At 49.8% G+C, this 17,415-nt stretch overlaps 1 protein-coding gene across 3 annotated transcripts in view; it reads right to left on the reverse strand.

Moving 5' to 3' along the window:
- LOC311144794 (proprotein convertase subtilisin/kexin type 5-like) overlaps nucleotides 1-17,415 on the reverse strand; it is a 74,229-nt gene that overhangs the window by 35,476 nt on the left and 21,338 nt on the right. For all 3 annotated transcript variants that reach the window (XM_084180926.1, XM_084180928.1, XM_084180927.1), the window contains exons 4-9: nucleotides 9,475-9,618; nucleotides 8,692-8,768; nucleotides 6,872-6,960; nucleotides 6,508-6,680; nucleotides 4,389-4,601; nucleotides 1,515-1,615 (exon numbers count right to left, since the gene is read on the reverse strand). In XM_084180926.1, the coding sequence (XP_084037052.1) occupies nucleotides 1,515-1,615; nucleotides 4,389-4,601; nucleotides 6,508-6,680; nucleotides 6,872-6,960; nucleotides 8,692-8,768; nucleotides 9,475-9,618 (797 nt within the window). The remainder of the gene's footprint in view (nucleotides 1-1,514; nucleotides 1,616-4,388; nucleotides 4,602-6,507; nucleotides 6,681-6,871; nucleotides 6,961-8,691; nucleotides 8,769-9,474; nucleotides 9,619-17,415) is intronic.

The following is a 17,415-nucleotide window of genomic DNA, read 5'->3' on the forward strand; positions in this document are numbered from 1 at the left end:
CCAAAATGGCGCAATCCATTATTCACCATTCAGGTATCCAAAGCACAACCACAACAAACTGCAAATGCATCCAACAAGTTTGTATCGTCACAAGCTTGATGTAGTCAATGTGTGCAAGGAATATGGGACCAAATACTAAACTATCGACTACTTAATACACCTAGTGGTCCCCTGTAGCTCAGTTGGTAGAGCATGGCGCTTGCAACGCCAGGGTTGTGGGTTCGTTTCCCACAGGGGGCCAGTATGAAAATGTATACACTCACTAACTGTAAGTCGCTCTGGATAAGAGCGTCTGCTAAATGACTAAAATGTAAATGTAAGTGAATTTGTCCAAATACTGACTTCTTCAAATGGCCGGACTAGACACAAAGTGCATTCATTTCTAAACGGTAAAACAGATATGTATGAAAAGACCCTAAAATAAAAACGGACACTGTGTACTGTCTCCTAAGGAGTTTATCGTGGAAGAGAAAACCTTCACGGCTAACCAATAACATCAACCTCTTGAACACTAGTGGGAGAGTATGTTTAAGTGTTTCACCTCCCTGGAGTCATCCGTTCTCCTGCTCGCTGTCCAACACTCACTCTGTTCACTACGTTTTCCAAAAAACTAATTCAAGTGAAAACCAGAAGCTGTCAGCTTGGGCGCCAGTCATGGCATATCAATTCCATATGGAGTTGGCAAGAGACCAGAAACAGACGGGCACTCACAGGTTAAGAAGCTATGTCTTCTGGAGGGAAAAGCAGGGGGGTCCCAACCCCAATAACCATCCATGAAAACTCTGATATATTGACAATTAAAACCGACCAATGTTAGTTTAACTCCACCACTCCATCCATAATTCACATTCTATAAATGTTTCATCATCATTAACGTGGTACACTAACTAGGCCATGGCACAGGCATCCTAAAATCATTTGAACGCTGCCGGAACGCACACGCACACACACACACACACACACACACACACACACACACACAGGAACTGTTCCAACAGCTCGTTCGGTCCCCACAGATCCGACATCAAACCCGGCTGATGTTGGAGAGTCTCCTCTCATGTTCTGACTGAAGTGTAATTATGGTATAAACATACAGGTGTAATATGAGGCAGAGGAGGAAGATAACCTGGCTTTCAAATGACAGAGCAGGCCTGCTCCCAGCCCCAGCCCCTCTTGAATATATGTTTATCAAAGTCGGCCCGTTCTCTTTCATATACCAGATAACCGCTGCAACCATCAGCAGCGCTCAAAGAGTTGTCGCCAATCTGCTCCACTTGACGAGTGTGTGTACGGAGAAGTTGGTGTGTGTGTGTGTGTGGGGGGGGGGGGGGGGGGGGGGGGGGGGGAATGCAGCAGAAAGAAAGTGAAAAAAGGCAAAGAGACGGGAGAGAGAGAGAATTTTGATAAGCAATGTGAGCAATGGGATTGATTGACTGACTAGCTGGGTGAACTGAACTAACTGCAGTGCACAGGTGGAGTCGTGTGAATCCCTGAGTTAAGGTTAAGGAGCTTACTTAGCCTCCAGGGCCAGCGCGATGATCCCAGCTGCCATAGGAGCAGACGCCGAGGTCCCTGTGTGGCTATCTGTGCAGCGCTGCCGCAGATCTGTGGTGATCTATAGCAGGAGGGATGGACAGAGAGGGGAGGGAGGGTTAAGTCCTGTGGATCAGGGGGAGATTGAGGCACACTTGAGACTGCACACATTCCAGCTTTGATACGCTGCCATGCTAGAGATGACACACACACACACACATAATAGCCTGCTGTTCCCTAAGGTACCCAGGAAATCATTTCTCAGCCAAAGAGGACCAAAGGGAGTGGAAAGGAGGGAAATATTATTTTTTTGCAGGTGCCTCCCGAGTGGCGCAGTGGTCTAAGGCACTGCATTGCAGTGTTAGGGCGTCACTACAGCCTGGGGTTCGATCCCAGGCTGTGTCATTACAGACAGTGACCGGGAGTCCCATAGGGCGGCGCACAATTGGCCCAGCGTCGTCCGGGTTAGGTTCATGGTTGAATTGCTGCAAAGAAACCACTACTAAAGGACACCAATAAGAAGAAGAGACATTAGAACAGTGGAAATGTGTCCTTTGGTCTGGAGTCCAAATTGGAGATTTTTGGTTCCAACCGCCGTGTCTTTGTTAGACGCGGTGTGGGTGAACGGATGATCTCCGCATGTGTATGGTGTGGGGGTGCTTTGCTAGTGACACTGTCTGTGATTGATTTAGAATTCAAGGCACACTTAACCAGCATGGCTACCACAGCATTCTGCAGCGATATGCCATCCCATCTGGTTTGGGCTTAGTGGGACTATCATTTCTTTTTCAACAGGACAATGACCCAACACACCTCCAAGGGCTTTTGTAAGGGCTATTTAACCAAGAAGGAGAGTGATGGAGTGCTGCATCAGATGACCTGGCCTCCACAATACCCCGACCTTAACCAAATTGAGATGGCATGTGGGAACTCCTTCAAGACTGTTGGAAAAGCATTCCAAGTGAAGCTGGTTGAGAGAATGCCAAGAGTGTGCAAAGCTGTCATCAAGGCAAAGGGTGGCTATTTGAATAATCTCAAATATAAAATATATTTTAATTTCTTTAACACTTTTTTGGTTACTACATGATTCCATATGTGTTATTTCATATAGTTTTGATGTCTTCACTATTATTCTACAATGTAGAAAATTGTTTTTAAAAATAATGAAAAACCCTTGAATGAGTAGGTGTTCTAAAACTTTTGACCGGTAGTGTATATGCACAGGGGGGACTTGAACCTAGATCAGCCCTCCTACTCTGATATGCTTTACAAATACGGGCCCTGGAGTAGGACATTGTGTGCATGACCGTGTGTGTGTGTTGAGTGCTGGTCATTGCTCTGTGTGAGTCTGTAGCACAGCGCTGGCCTGGCTGGTTCTTAGTGACTGCTCTCTCCCTCTCCCTCTCCCTGCTTGGTCACCAGAACCTCTATTGGTACTGTGGCGAGACACTGCCAGACAAGCTGGGACAACTGTCACTCTGTCTGACTGTCTACCCCAATGCACCCTGGGCCAGGGGTGGAGAGTAGGAGGGGGTCAGCCAGGACACACAGCTCAACCCCGACACATTGACCTCATTCACCCAGCCTTGGGTTCAAAGGTCATGGGCTTTAAAAACAACCAAAGCCTGTTTGTCTGGCTTTGCCCACACAGGAATCAGTTACGTATGCCATCTAGTCGGCCTAAATGACAAAGCAGCATTAGCACATTAGTGCTCTCTCTCTCGCTCTCATACGCGTTACGTTATGGTAGTCCAACGTATCCGATGATGACTTCCACTTCTGAGTTAACGATGAATTCTTTGGTGACTGTAGAGTCCAATCCGAGATCCACAAACTGTATTGCAGGTGGGGCATGTGCAGTCTGTGTTGGCAGGGGCAGGCATGGTTGTATGTCTCCTGAGCTGTTTTTGCTGTTTCTTTGTGCTCTTCTCCACCTCTGTACACCGCTCTGGCAGAGCTGCCGCCAGGTGGAACGGTCGGCAGCATCGTCCTCCAGGTCTGTGGGTTTGATGTTGCACTTCTTCAGCGACGTTTTCAGCTGGTCCTTGTAGCACTTCATCTGCCCCCCTGCAGACCGCCGGCTAAGGTGTAGCTGGCCATACAGGATCTTCCACAGCAAGCGCTCCAGAGACATCCTAATGACATGCCCAAGCCAGCGCAGTTGGTGCTGAGTGACCATGGCGTCCATACTCTTGCAGTTGGTCTTAGCAAGTATTTCTGTATGGTGTACATGGTCGCAGCAGGTGATTCCCAGGATGCGCTGCAGGCATCTTATGTGGAATCGCTCGAGCGGCTTGTTGTGGCGACTGTAAGTGACCCAGGCTTCACAGCTGTAAAGAAGTGTGGTGATGCAGACGGCTTGATAGACGGCGACTTCGGTGTGGAGGTGGAGATCCCAGTTTTGGAAGACGCTGCGTCTGAGTTTCCCGAAGGCAGCTGATGCTTGCTTGATCCTGTTTTGAATTGAGGTCGATGCTGCAGTCCTCCGAGAGGATGCTGCCCAGGTATTTGAATGACGGGACTATTGCCAGTGATTTGTGCTCAATGGTGAAGACAGGCATGGTGGGTGGAGGGCTGGATCTCCATTGACAGACCACCTCTGTCTTGGTGGTGTTGATACAGTCCCATCATCCTGCTTTAGACCCTCACAGCCGTTACAAGGACGGACTGAAGGTCTTCCAGACTGTGGGCCACAAGAGCTCTCACACACACACACACACACACACACACACACACACACACCCCCCTCAACTATTAGACAGTTGTAGTTCTCTCTTCCCTCTGCTGCTGTATGTTGTGGTAAGAATGGTGGAACACACACACACACTTTCTCTCTCTTTCGGAGACAGACTTACTATCTTGCGGTCGTAGTTCTCTCCGCTGCTGTAGGTGGTGGTTAGGGTGGACGAGCACTCCTCCAGGTACCAGGGCTTGCGTCCGCTCTCTGCGGTGCTGGAGATGGAGATAGTGTAGATGCTGTTGGTGTAGCCGTCACAGGAGCAGTGGTCCCGGCTCCGCCCGCCGTTTCCTGACGCCCACACAAAGATGGAGCCGCGCCCCTTTCTTCCCTGGCAGGAAATCAAATCATTGTCAATTAGATCAGAGGCGGGACTTCCTGCCCGTGGGAACAACGTTCTTCCACCACCTGATGCTGAAATGGTAATAGCAGGTGCACGGGGAATGAGCACATTAATTACATTAGCACAAATTACTTAATGGAGCAGGCCTACCACACAGCTTCAGTAAACATAGTTATTTACATAGAAATACAATTACTAAAGTGGGCATCCCCAATCAAATAAAGTCAATGATGCCAAAATGCCATTATTCTATTTATATGGACATTTCTTGGTGTGTGATTGGCAGAGATACTTGAGGGAGCCTACTGCTCTGTGAGCTCTGACTGTCACTCTCACTCACTCAAACACACACACACGCAAGCATTCATGTACACACATCCACACACAGAGGGGATAAAAGGTGGAGGGGAGCACTTCAAAAGGCCTGTCAGCCAGTGATAAGAGATAGAAGCCCCTCTGAGTGATGAGAGAATCAGACAGGACGAAACGCTGACGGAAAACTGGAACCAGCTTTGAAGGGATGGAGGGAGAAAAAAAGAGGGAGAGAGCGAGAAAGAGAGAAGTTGAGCGAGAAAGGAGGGGAGAGATACAGAGGGAGAGTTAGAGAGACTGAAAGAGAGAGGGAAAGAGCTGGTAGGGAGAGGATGACTTATTGAAGAAAGAGGGAGACAGACAAAGGCAACCGAAAAACGTTTACGAGGAAATTAGCTCAAGAACCCTAAGAGAGCGTGGGGGGGCGGGTGGGTGTGGGGGGACCTGCACCCTCTAACCTAACCTATCACAACAGCAACACACACCTCTCCCTAACCTGGCAGTAATATCTCACAAACATACGGGGACTAATACATTTTCTCCTCCCTCCCAACCGGTCACACTTTCTCCCCGCTCACTAGCCGGTCACATCCCCTTTCCATAGGCCAACCTGCCACGGTCCTGCCACACACACACCCACACACCTCTAACCATCTGTCATAATAGCCCAATAGACCTCTGTAGCTTCCATGGCCAAAAAATATGTACACTGAGTATACAAAACATTAAGAACACCTGCTCTTTCCATGACATAAAACTGACCAGGTGAATGCTATTATCTCTTATTACATTTTCATTTAATTTTAGTCATTTAGCAGATGCTCTTATCCAGAGTGACTTACATGATCAATTAGGGTTAAGTGCCTTGCTCAAGGGCACATCAACAGATTTTTCACATAGTCAGCTCGGGGTTTCAAACCAGCGACCTTTCAGTTATCGGCCCAACACTCTTAACCGTTTTTCACGCTCAACAGTTTCCCTGTGTGTATCAAGAATGGTCCACCACCCAAAGGACATCCAGCCAACTTGACAACTATGGGAAGCATTGGACTCAACATGGGCCAGCATCCCTGTGGAACGCTTTCGACACCTTGTAGAGCCCAACGAATTGAGACTGTTCTGAGGGCAAAGGGGGGTGTTCCTAATGTTTAGAATTCTCAGTGTACGTAACCCACCACCACCAAAGTAACCATTGTTTTAGTTTCCCCACAATCAAAATGTCAGCAGCATTTCTGACTCAGCAAGGAGGACACTCTGAAATCATCACATGCGACCTTGTGTACTCAACTCCCCTCCACTTAACCCCTGGGCTAGGCTCTTCCTTTGAGCCACCTCCACAACACAGTCATGAATATGGATACACCACATTGATATGCTAATCAGACCAAGCTCTTTAATGCAAATGTATAGAAGTGCCCCTGAGGCATTGATAACACTCTGGCCCCCGGGTTACTGTGGGCGTGTGTGTTTGTCCAAGTCAATTTGTATTCTTTGCCCCAGTCTTCTTTTGAGGGTGAATTGGTGTATGATAGTGGGTATAAGTGTGTATACTTAATGTCTACTGTGTGTGTGTGAGACGCACCATGCGGATGCCGTTCTCGAAGGCCTGCCTGGCCAGGGAGGCGGGGCCGTCCACCGTCTTGCCGTCGTCGTCAGGACCCCAGCTGGCGCTGTAGATGTCAATGTGCTGCGGCTGCAGACTCAGAGACTTGGCCTCCACCATGTCCGTCACATCACCGTCCAGCATCCTCACCCCTGACACACACACACAGACAGAGAGTGAGCAAACAGTACATATAGCACACACAGTTTACATCACACACTCAAGCACAGATGCAAAGAGTAAAACCAACGCGCGCACACACTTGCAGGCACTCACCACTAGTGAGTAAGATTTCTATTACATATGGCAAATAACCTTGAAACACACATAAACATGCACTCACCACCTATCCGTGCGTTGTAGGCGATTCCCACAGTGCAATGGGAGTTGTTAGCAGATGCAGCAACTTCCCCAGCACAGCGTGTTCCATGCCTGAAGAGAGAGCAGGGACACTTCACATTATGCACACATAAACAGATATACACATTTACACACTCCCACAAGCGCACATTTATAAAACTCACACAAATATTTAAACAGATATACTGAAGAATGCACAAACAGTCAGGATAACATCTGACAACCTGCATGTTTGAGCAAAGACATATGGCCGAAAAAGTAGTGGAGGAGAACTAAGTGGAGTTCGACTTAGTTCAAACTCTGGCCTGGAGGAACAGGGCTCCTCATGGCCAGTAGCAGGGGCTGAGTCTTGTTCATAAGGGCATGCAGTGGAAAATGTCTTATAGTCAGTTTTCTTCGGTTTGGTGCGTAACGAACATGACCCTGCTGTCAGAGGCAGCAGCAGCTGCACTGGATTACATACAGCCCTCAGATATTTTCACAATGTGAAAGAGACAATGTTTTGCATGTCCCCGAGCCCTCAACAAACAAGGGTAACATTCCGCCACAGACTGTAGCGACAATCTGCCAGGGTCAGTGACCAGCGCAAACAAACAAGAGTGTGTTTTAGGAGGAGGAAGAGGCAAACACTCTCTTGCTCGGCACGACCAGCCCTCCTGCCAAGAACATCTGGACCAAGCGGCCCAGAGTCACCACTGACCGCTGTCATGGCAACCCAGCATCTACCCCATCTCTGTTCCATGCCTGCAGGATGAATACAGTTCAATGTGAAGAACACACTGACTGGATCAATCCTGGAGGTCATTCCTTGGTTCATTATGGCAGAGATTTTATCACATGGAAATGTTCAAATTCACCAGCGGATACGTTCCTCACACAGGGAATAAGCATAAAGAACAGCTTGTTCTCCTCTGGAAACACACACACACACACAAAGGTAACACACCCCACAGCAGATGCAAGGTTAGTGTCAATTTACTTTGAACATCTGTGAAACTGCTGGTTTAAAGAAAGGGACGGTAGAGGGGACTGTAACCAATCCATTCTGGTCTCTTTGGTTGGTCTGGATCAGAAGTGGTGAGTCCTCTTTCCTCAAATCAGTACCATGTCATAAAGCTAGAGCAAATTGGAACTCCTACCACCACCACCACACTCGTGTACTCGCAAACGTATTGGATAGGGACGTCTCGAGTGAATCAGCAGTTGGTTGCGAGCTTTCATAGAACCTCTCACAAATGACTTCGAAATCTTCCACCTGGACAAGTTGGGACAATGCAAAGATACAAATCTGGCTGAAATGCGTGTAGTGTGTAAGCTTTAGGTAGCAGTAGTATACTAATGGCTATGTTCCAATATCCCCTCCAGCAGCATACTACCTAGAATAGAGCAATAAGCGGTATGCATTCTAAGCGGTATGCTAGTATGGACATTGGAACGTACCCATTATTGTGACATATTTCTCAACAAACCCCAGTCAGAGAGGGATAGAGAGAGAGGGTGAGACACAGTGCAGACGCTGATCTATCTATAAAGCAGTGGGTTAGTAAACCTCCTGTCTCTTTAAGAAAACAATCTACCACAGAGCACTGAGGGTTTGCCAAGGCATTTTGGCTAGAATGTCCAAAAACACTGACAGCCAAACTGGCGCAGGACACAGGGCTCCCAGGCAGAGGAGAGTTCTCCCCACACACACACCATTCTCACTTACACCATAAACACACCACACTACTACGTAACTATACAGATACCGAAGCGAGGGCACATACACACAGCGGAGAGTGATGCTGTGACCCAGTATCTTACTTGTTCTCGTTGCTGGCATCGTAACGGGGCATGGGGTCCATGTCATTCCCGTTGACATCATAACTGGCCTGGTTGTCCTGGAAACAGAGGAAATACCTTCACCATCACGGTCTTCTTACGGCCGAGGGCGGAGCAGCAGAAATCAGCCAATGGCAGAATACGCCACACACTCCTACTCCAACCCACATACATACCCCATTCCAAAACACACACATACACTGAGTGTACAAAACATTAGGAACACCTTCCTAATATTGAGTTGCACCCCCTTTTGCCCTCAGAACAGCCTCAATTCGTCGGGGCATGGACTCTACAAGGTGTCAAAAGCATTCCACAGGGATGCTGTCCCATGTTGACGCCAATGCTTCCCACAGTCAAGTTGGCTGGATGTCCTTTGGGTGGTGGACCATTCTTGAAACGCACTGGAAAATATTGAGTGTGAAAACGCCAGCTGCGTTGCAGTTGACACACTCAAACTGGTGCGCCTGGCACCTACTACCATACCCCATTCAAAGGCACTTATATCTATTGACTTGCCCATTCACTTTCTGAATGGCACACATACACAATCCATGTCTCAAGGCTTAAAAATCCTCCTTTAACCTGTCTCCTCCCCTTCATCTACACTGTTTTAAGTGGATTTAACAGGTGACATCAATAAGGGAGCATAGCTTTCACCTGGAATCACCTGGTCAGTCTATGTCCGGCAAAGAGCAGGTGTTCCTAATGTTTTGTACACTCAGTGTACATGCACCCACACACATGCATACAGTACACACTCACGTAGTTCTGAATGAGGTCGGGGTGGTTCCTCTCTATGCCGTCATCCAGGATGGTGACCACCACGTCTTTCCCCGTGTAGCCCCTCTTCCACGCCCCCACTATGTTCATGTCCGACTGGCAGTTATGGATATCATCGTTACAGTGCTGGAACACACACACACACACACACACACACACACACACACAGTTACGTCACTGGAATAGTGCTGAAACAAAACTAGCAACCCACTTACGTGTCCGTTATAATTCTGGAACAGAGAGCCACATCTGTGTTGTGGCAACAGTGTTTCAGTCATTGCTCCGACCTCAACTTCCGGACTTGTCTCCCTGCTGCTGTGCTGTTCTATATCGTGGAGCTCCGCCCCATAGGGGAGCTCTGCTCCTATTGGTTTACCCCGCTGCGAACAGCCTGAGACAAAATTAGGCACACACCTGCAGCCAATAGGAGTACAGGTATCCCTATAAGAGGGGACGCTTCCCCGCAATCAACCTCCCATTATGTTCAGCGACTGGACTAGACTGAAGAAGCCAAGAAGAGGCGATGACTCAGGACGAAGAAAACGCAGTCGATTTTCCAGGTCATCGACGTCGTCCTAAATGAGCACACCAGCTCTTTTCAGAGCTCAATGCCGCTGTGCCTCCATGGGGGCTGCGGACTCCCACAACCTTTGTTTTGTGTGTTTGGGTTCACAGCACGCCAAGGACGGCATCAGCGATCCCCCTATTTGCGCCAGCTGCGCCCTCCTTTCATTGAAGGAGAGGAAGTAGCGCTGGGCGTTCTTTAGGGAGGATATCCCTTTGGAGGACGTGCTATCGGTGTTAGCCTCAGCTTCTGAGGCATCATCCGAGGGCGCCGACTCTGGAGAAGACAGGGATTATGGGGATGAGATGGATATTCCTATGGAACAATCTGTCCCTCTGACCGAGAACTTCAAGACCCCCTTTCCTTTGGAGAGTGAGAGGTCTTGTACTTCCCTGGCGATGACGACACGGGCTCTGAGAGATCAGTAGCCTTGTCCTTCGCAGCAGCCTCTCTGCGCTCAGACTTTCCTGGGCTCATTGAGAGGGCTGCTAGACGTTTGGAGATAGCGCTGCCCCCAATTCCCTCCGCACCGGATGTGGACATGATGGAGGGCGGCCCCTATTCTCGGCCAAGGAGGGCGGCGGAGCCTTTGGCTCCAGCAATGCCCTCGCTGGCAAAATACGTAGAGGGCTCGTGGAAGGCGCCTCTGGCGGCCCGTTCGCCGGCCAAGGCGTACCTCCCGTTTACCAGAGGGAGGGAAGGTAACAGGGCTTCACTAAGGGAATCCCCAGGCTAGAGAGCGCACTGGCTGCGTATCTCGTGCCGGGTTCGAGTCCCTAGCCCTCTTCCAAGAAGGCCACTCTGCCAACGCAGAAAGACCGCTTCACAGCACAGCTGGTGGAAAAGTATTTTACGTTGGGGGCCCAAGCTGTAGCAGTGCCCTCCTAGCGACCTCTCTGTCCCGTCTAACCACGGGTAAGACTGAGCTCGCCAGGGAGGAGGTGGAAGAGGCATCCAGGATTTCTGGCGCTATTCTTCACCTGACACAGGCATCAGCTGTCGGCGCGGGGAGGTCCATGGCCACTTCAGTGGTCGCGGAGCGACACCTATGGTTGTCACTGACAACCATGAAAGAAGCAGACAGAGCGTCGCTTCTGAACGCCCCCTTCTCTGACGACGGGCTCTTCAGAGTCGCCGTCAAAGAGGCGACGGGGCGCTTCACGAAGCTTGATGAGGAGAGGAAGCAGCTGGCCAGACACCTGCCACTGGCAGGGAGAGCAGGCCACGTGACTACTACTAAACAGTCCACCTCCACCGCCTCTAGTAGAGCAGGCTCTACTGTGAGACGTCGTACCTGGCGCCAGACGGCGGCTTCAAGCAGCAGGAGAGAGGGCTCCGCCCCCCCAGCAGCACCTGAGGCCCCGACGATGCCGCCGGCGAGGGAAGTCATCAGAGCGTCGACCTGGCAGCCTAAGGGCAACCAGAAGAGACGGCGCACGTGACGGGACGTGGGGGAGAGAATGAAGATGGCGCAGCAACGAGTTCGACTGCGCCCGCTATTCCCCCCCACCCTTCTGTTGAGGGGACGGAGGAGAATATTTTTGTTGATGTGTGTAATAAAGAGTTGGCTCCACCTGACTTTGTCAAAAAAGAGCCCCTTTTCCATAATACATCCGAGAGTGTTCGACCTTCCTCACTCTCACTCTCTCTCTCACCACTGAGTGCAGCTCAGCTCACCATGGGTGCGTTGCTGAGCGCACACATGAGGCAGGTATTAAAAGGGTATCAAGGCGCCGCCTTGTGTTACCTCATAAAGACCTCACTTTACAGACTCCTAGGAGTGCTGTAGTGAGTGTCTCACATAGCAGGCTGCAGTCTCAACCAGATAATGGCATGATGACGTGACCGCTATTCGGGGACGGCGCTCTGTCTCAGGCTAATGCCTCAGTCAGTGCAGTTCAGACCCATGCTGCGTTCACGGAGGGCCGGAATACTACGGTTATGGGTTTAACCAACGTATTGGCGCCCCCGTTTCTCTCAGAATACGCTGATGTTTCCTCTCCCTTTCATGGGAGGCCCGCCTTGGGCTGTTCCACCACCTCAGTGCTGGGGAACAGCGGCAGCGAGGGCCATCGAGGAATACAGGTCCTTCCTACTGAATGTACCACAGCTTCACGCTCTTCCGCTTGCTCTGCATTGCAGGGAGTTGCGGCAAAGCTGTACCCGCTCACGCTGGCTAGACCAGACGTTGCAGAAGGGTTATGCCATCCAATTCCGTCAGACCCCTCCCCCATTCAGGGGGGTGGTAGAGACGGTGATGAAAACGCCCGGAAAAGTGGCCGCTCTGGTCTCAGAGATTACGGAACTTTTGGCGAAGGAGGCGGTCACAGTAGTTCCCCGTGAGCAAAGGAACAAAGGGCTATATTCGCCCTATTTCCTGGTGCCCAAAAAGACGGGGGGAATGAGACCGATATTGGATTTACGCATTCTCAACGAGAGCGTAGCCAAACGGCCCTTCCGAATGCTCACGACAAAACGTCTACTGGAATGTGTTCAGAAAGGACGCGTACTTTCATGTGCCGGTGCAGCCACGTCACAGAAAGTTTCTGCTATTCGCCTTTCAAGGGGTGGCGTACGAGTTCACGAGGATGCCATTTGGGTACGCCCTGGCACCTCGCACGTTTTCCAAGTGTGTGTCAGGGAATAATAATAATAATAATAATAATAATAAGCCATTTAGCAGACGCTTTTATCCAAAGCGACTTACAGTCACACGTGCATAACATTTTTTTTGTGTATGGGTGGTCCCGGGGATCGAACCCACTACCTTGGCGTTACAAGCGCCGTGCTCTACCAGCTGAGCTACAGAGGACCACAATAAGGCTACTAGCCTAACTAGACGACCTACTGGTGCTCGCCCCGTCAGCAGAGCTGGCGTTCACTCACACGACACAGACAGTGATTCATTTCACACGTCTGGGGTTCGCTGTGAATTGGAAAAAGAGCGCGCCCTGGCCCAGTCATCAGATTGTCTACCTGGGGATACAGCTAGACACTAATGATGAGGGCTTGAATTTCGGAACCTCGAAGGGTAGCCCTGTTGCTAGCCCTGAGAAGGTTTCGTCCGAATCACACGGTAACGGCACTGTCAGTCATGTCACTTTTGGGTCTCATGTCGTCAGCCCATTTCGTGGTCCTGCTGGGACTCCTGCGCATGCGCAGGAAGCAGCGATGGTTCGCCCAACTAAGACTAGACCCAGTGCGTCAACGTCGTCGGTTGGTGGTGGTTCCTCTCTCGCTCAGTGCAGATCTGAACTATTGGAGAGACCCGCGTGTTCTCACGTACGGAGTCCCAATAGGCAAAGTGTCCTCCTACATTCCAGTGTTTACAGATGCCTCTCTGACTGGATGGGGAGGGACATGTCAGACCCAAGCGATAGGAGGTGTGTGGCCTCCTTCGAGTCGCCACATCAACCTCTTGGAGTTGGAAACGGTTTGACTGGTTCTGACCCACTTCGCGTCTACCCTTCGGGGTCGCGATGTGTTGGTCTGGTCAGACAACCGGACCACAGTAGCCTACATAAATCGCCAGAGAGGAGTCAGGTCTCCTGCACTCCACCGGTTGGTGGAGCAATTGTGGCTGTGGGCTCACGAGTACCTTCGCTCGTTGAGAGCAGCACACATTCCGGGCTATTTGAACGTGGGAGCAGACCTCATGTCTCGAGGGGGTCCTTGAGACGACGAGTGGCGTCTGCACCCGGACATTGTTCTCCAAATTTGGGAACAGTTCGGGAGAGCCGAGGTGGACTTATTTGCGTCACGTGTGAACGCGCTTTGTCCTCTACGGTTCTCTCTGAGGGAATAGGACGAACCGCCACTGGGGAGTTCTCCTGTATGCATTCCCACCGCTGTCCTGCATTCTCCTACCGTTAGCCAGGGTGAGATCAGGCGGGCTGTCAATAATATTGGTGGCCCCCGATCGCCCAGGGGCTCCATGGTTCGCGGAGATGAGTCAGATGTTGATTGCGCCACCATGGCCAATTCCACATCGACGGGACGCGTTGTCTCAGTCGGGAGGCTCGATAGGGCGATTGCCCATAATCGGCCAACCACTGAAGGCTTGGCTCCTAAGAGGGACAGGCTAGAGCGCTGTGGGTTATCTGATTCAGTAATCAGGACCATACAGGGTTCACGTGCCGGTTCCACTTCCAGTGTGTATGCCAGTAAATGGAACGTGTTTTCACAGTGGTGTGTCACAGAGAATGTAGAACCCATGAACTGTCGGGTTGAGAGTGTTCTCTCGTTCCTGCAGTTTATGTTTGATAAGCAGCGATCGCCCGCCACCATTAAAGGTGTTTGCAGCGGCGATTTCAGCTTGTCACGAGGGGTTTGGCAGAGACACTGTCTTCAGCCACCCTCTAGTGAAACGTTTCTTATTAGGAACGCGGCGGCTTAGACCAATGCCTAGAGCCACGCTTCCTCAGTGGGATTTGGCTTTGGTACTCGAAGCGCTCTGTGAGTCGCCGTTTGAGCCATTGAATCAAATACCCCTCAAGATGCTGTCTATGAAGACGGCACTGTTGCTCGCTTTGACTACTGCTAAGCGTGTCAGTGATTTGTGTGCTCTTTTGACGAGACCCGACTGTCTTGCCATTAATGGCGATTTGAGCAGAGCGGTGTTACGTCCTAACCCGGCTTTTATGCCAAAGGTTATTAAGAGCTCATATAGATCACAGACCGTGGAGCTGTGGGCTTTTTCTCCCCCTCCCCATGGGGAGAGGAGAGAGGAAAGGCTCCATTGCCTGTGCCCAGTGCGTGCTTAGGCGTGTTACGTTGAGCGCACAGCAGCGATTAGGTCATCGCCTCAGCTGTTTGTGTGTCACGGTGCGGCTGCACTAGGTAGACCACTTTCGAAGCAGCTTCTGTCTCATTGGCTTTGCGAAGGCATTGAGACAGCTTATGAGGCAGCGGGCGACAATTGCCTCAGGGTATAAGAGCCCATCTCAGAGGAAAAGGGGTAGAGGATATCTGTGCAGCGGCATCGTGATCGTCACCGTCTCCATTTATCTGTTTCTATCTCTTGGATATGTCTTCTAACTCTTTGGCTCAGTCTGTACTCAGCATGGCTGAGGGGAGGACTTGAGCTAAGAGAGAGGAATGCAGGAACGAGGAGACAGGTCTCTTTCAGGTCCGCTTCTGATAGAAATACATATTTTAGCATGACTCCTGACTGACAGGTTCAGTACAGTAGAAGGCATGTATTGATCAGCCCACCGGTGAATAACTGGGTTGAGGCGGAATGATGAGGGATAATAGTAGTAACCTTGGTTACGGTACTATTAGAACGGTCATGACAATTTTGACGGAATGTGACGTCATCTATCTGCTTGTTCAGATTAGTATGAATCATGTTCTGAGATCTGCCCACTAATTTTTGGGGTTCCATTGATTGAGTGGGGCGGGCTACCGTGTACACAATGTAGAGTGACACTTGTGTCATTCCATTAGTGGTTGGTATTGTTGTAACAGGATATTGAGGTACCATCTATCTGCTAGTACAGATTGGTATGGCCCGTATCCTGGTGATCTGCCCACTAGACATTGGTGATGCCATTGGACTAGGTGGGGCGGATTTGGACCGATGACGCAGTATATTGTGACACAGTGTGTTACAGTACTGCGAGACTTGGTCGCAGCCATTGCTAGGCCCAAACTTTTCATTTCGATGGGAAGCGTTGGGCACGGCAGGGAGTACATTTTGAAGCGTTGCGCTCCGCCTTAAACCAATAGGAGCAGAGCTCCCCTATGGGGCGGAGCTCCACGATATAGAACGATAGTTACCGGAGTGTAACTCCAGTTCTATGAGTGGAGCGGAGCCCCATAGGACTTAAGGCCCTGCAGACCCTCTCTAGTCTCGCTGAAGATAATATCTCGGGAGGCTGATTGAGGGGAAGCGTCCCCTCTTATAGGGACACCTGTACTCCTATTGAATTTGAAGATAATTGGCCCTCTTTCTGGGACTCACCCACAAACAGGACCAAGCCTGGCCTGCTGAGGAGTGACGGACTCCATCCTAGCTGGAGGGGTGCTCTCATCTTATCTATGAACATAGATCCCTGTCTAACTCCTCTAGCTCCACAATGAGATAGGGTGCAGGCCAGGCAGCAGGCTGTTAGCCAGCTTAGTGGAGTCTGCCACTAGCACAGTCAGTGTAGTCAGCTCAGCTATCCCCATTGAGACCGTGTCTGTGCCTCGATCTAGGTTGAGCAAAACAAAACATTGCGGTGTTCGCAATCTCACTGGAATAAAGGCCTCCATTCCTGTCATTATTGGAAGAGATTGTGATATCTCACATCTCAAAGTAGGGTTACTTAATGTTAGATCCCTCACTTCACTTGTGATTGGCCTGACTGAAACATAGCTCAAGCCTGATGAATTTACTGTGTTAAATGAGGCCTCTCCTCCTGGTTACACTAGCGAGCATATACAATGCGCAAAGGCGGAGGTGTTGCTAACATTTATGACAGCAAATTTCAATTTACAAAACAAACAAAAAAGACTGCGTTTTCGTCTTTTGAGCTTCTAGTCATTAAATCTATGCAGCCTACTCAATCACTTTTTATAGCAATGTTTACAGGCCTCCTTGGCCAGATACAGCATTCCTCACTGAGTTCCCTGAATTCCTATCGGACCTTGTAGTCATGGCAGATAATATTCTAATTTTTGGTGACTTTAATATTCACATGGAAAAGTCCACAGACCCACTCCAAAAGGCTTTTGGAGCAATCATCGGCTCAGTGGGTTTTGTCCAACATGTCTCTGGACCTACTCATTGCCACAGTCATACCCTGGATCTAGTTTTGTCCCGTGGAATAAATATTGTGGATCTAAATGTTTTTCCTCATAATCCTGGACGATCGATCGTACTACCATCTTATTACGTTTGCAATCGCAACAAATAATCTGCTCAGACCCCAGCCAAAGATCATCAAAAGCTGTGCCATAAATTCTCGGACAACCCAAAGATTCCTAGATGCCCTTCCAGACTCCCTCCACCTACCCCAAAATCGGTTAACCACCTAACTGAGGATCTACATTTAATATTGCGTAATACCCTAGATGCAGTCGCACCCCTAAAAACAAAAAAACATATGTAACAAGAAATTTGCTCCCTGGTACACAGAAAATACCCAAGCCCTGAAGCAAGCTTCCAGAAAATTGGAACAGAAATGGGGCTCCACCAAATGGGAAGTCTTCCGAATAGCTCGGAAAGACAGTACCGTGCAATATCGAAGAGCCCTCAATGCTGCTCAATAATCCTATTTTTCCAACCTAATTGAGGAGAATAAGAACAATCCTAAATGTGTTTTTGATACTGTCGCAAAGCTAACTAAAAATCAGCATTCAACAAGAGATGA

The sequence above is a fragment of the Coregonus lavaretus genome (genome assembly GCF_964263955.1).
Source record: "Coregonus lavaretus genome assembly, chromosome: 17".
Taxonomy (NCBI): domain Eukaryota; kingdom Metazoa; phylum Chordata; class Actinopteri; order Salmoniformes; family Salmonidae; genus Coregonus; species Coregonus lavaretus.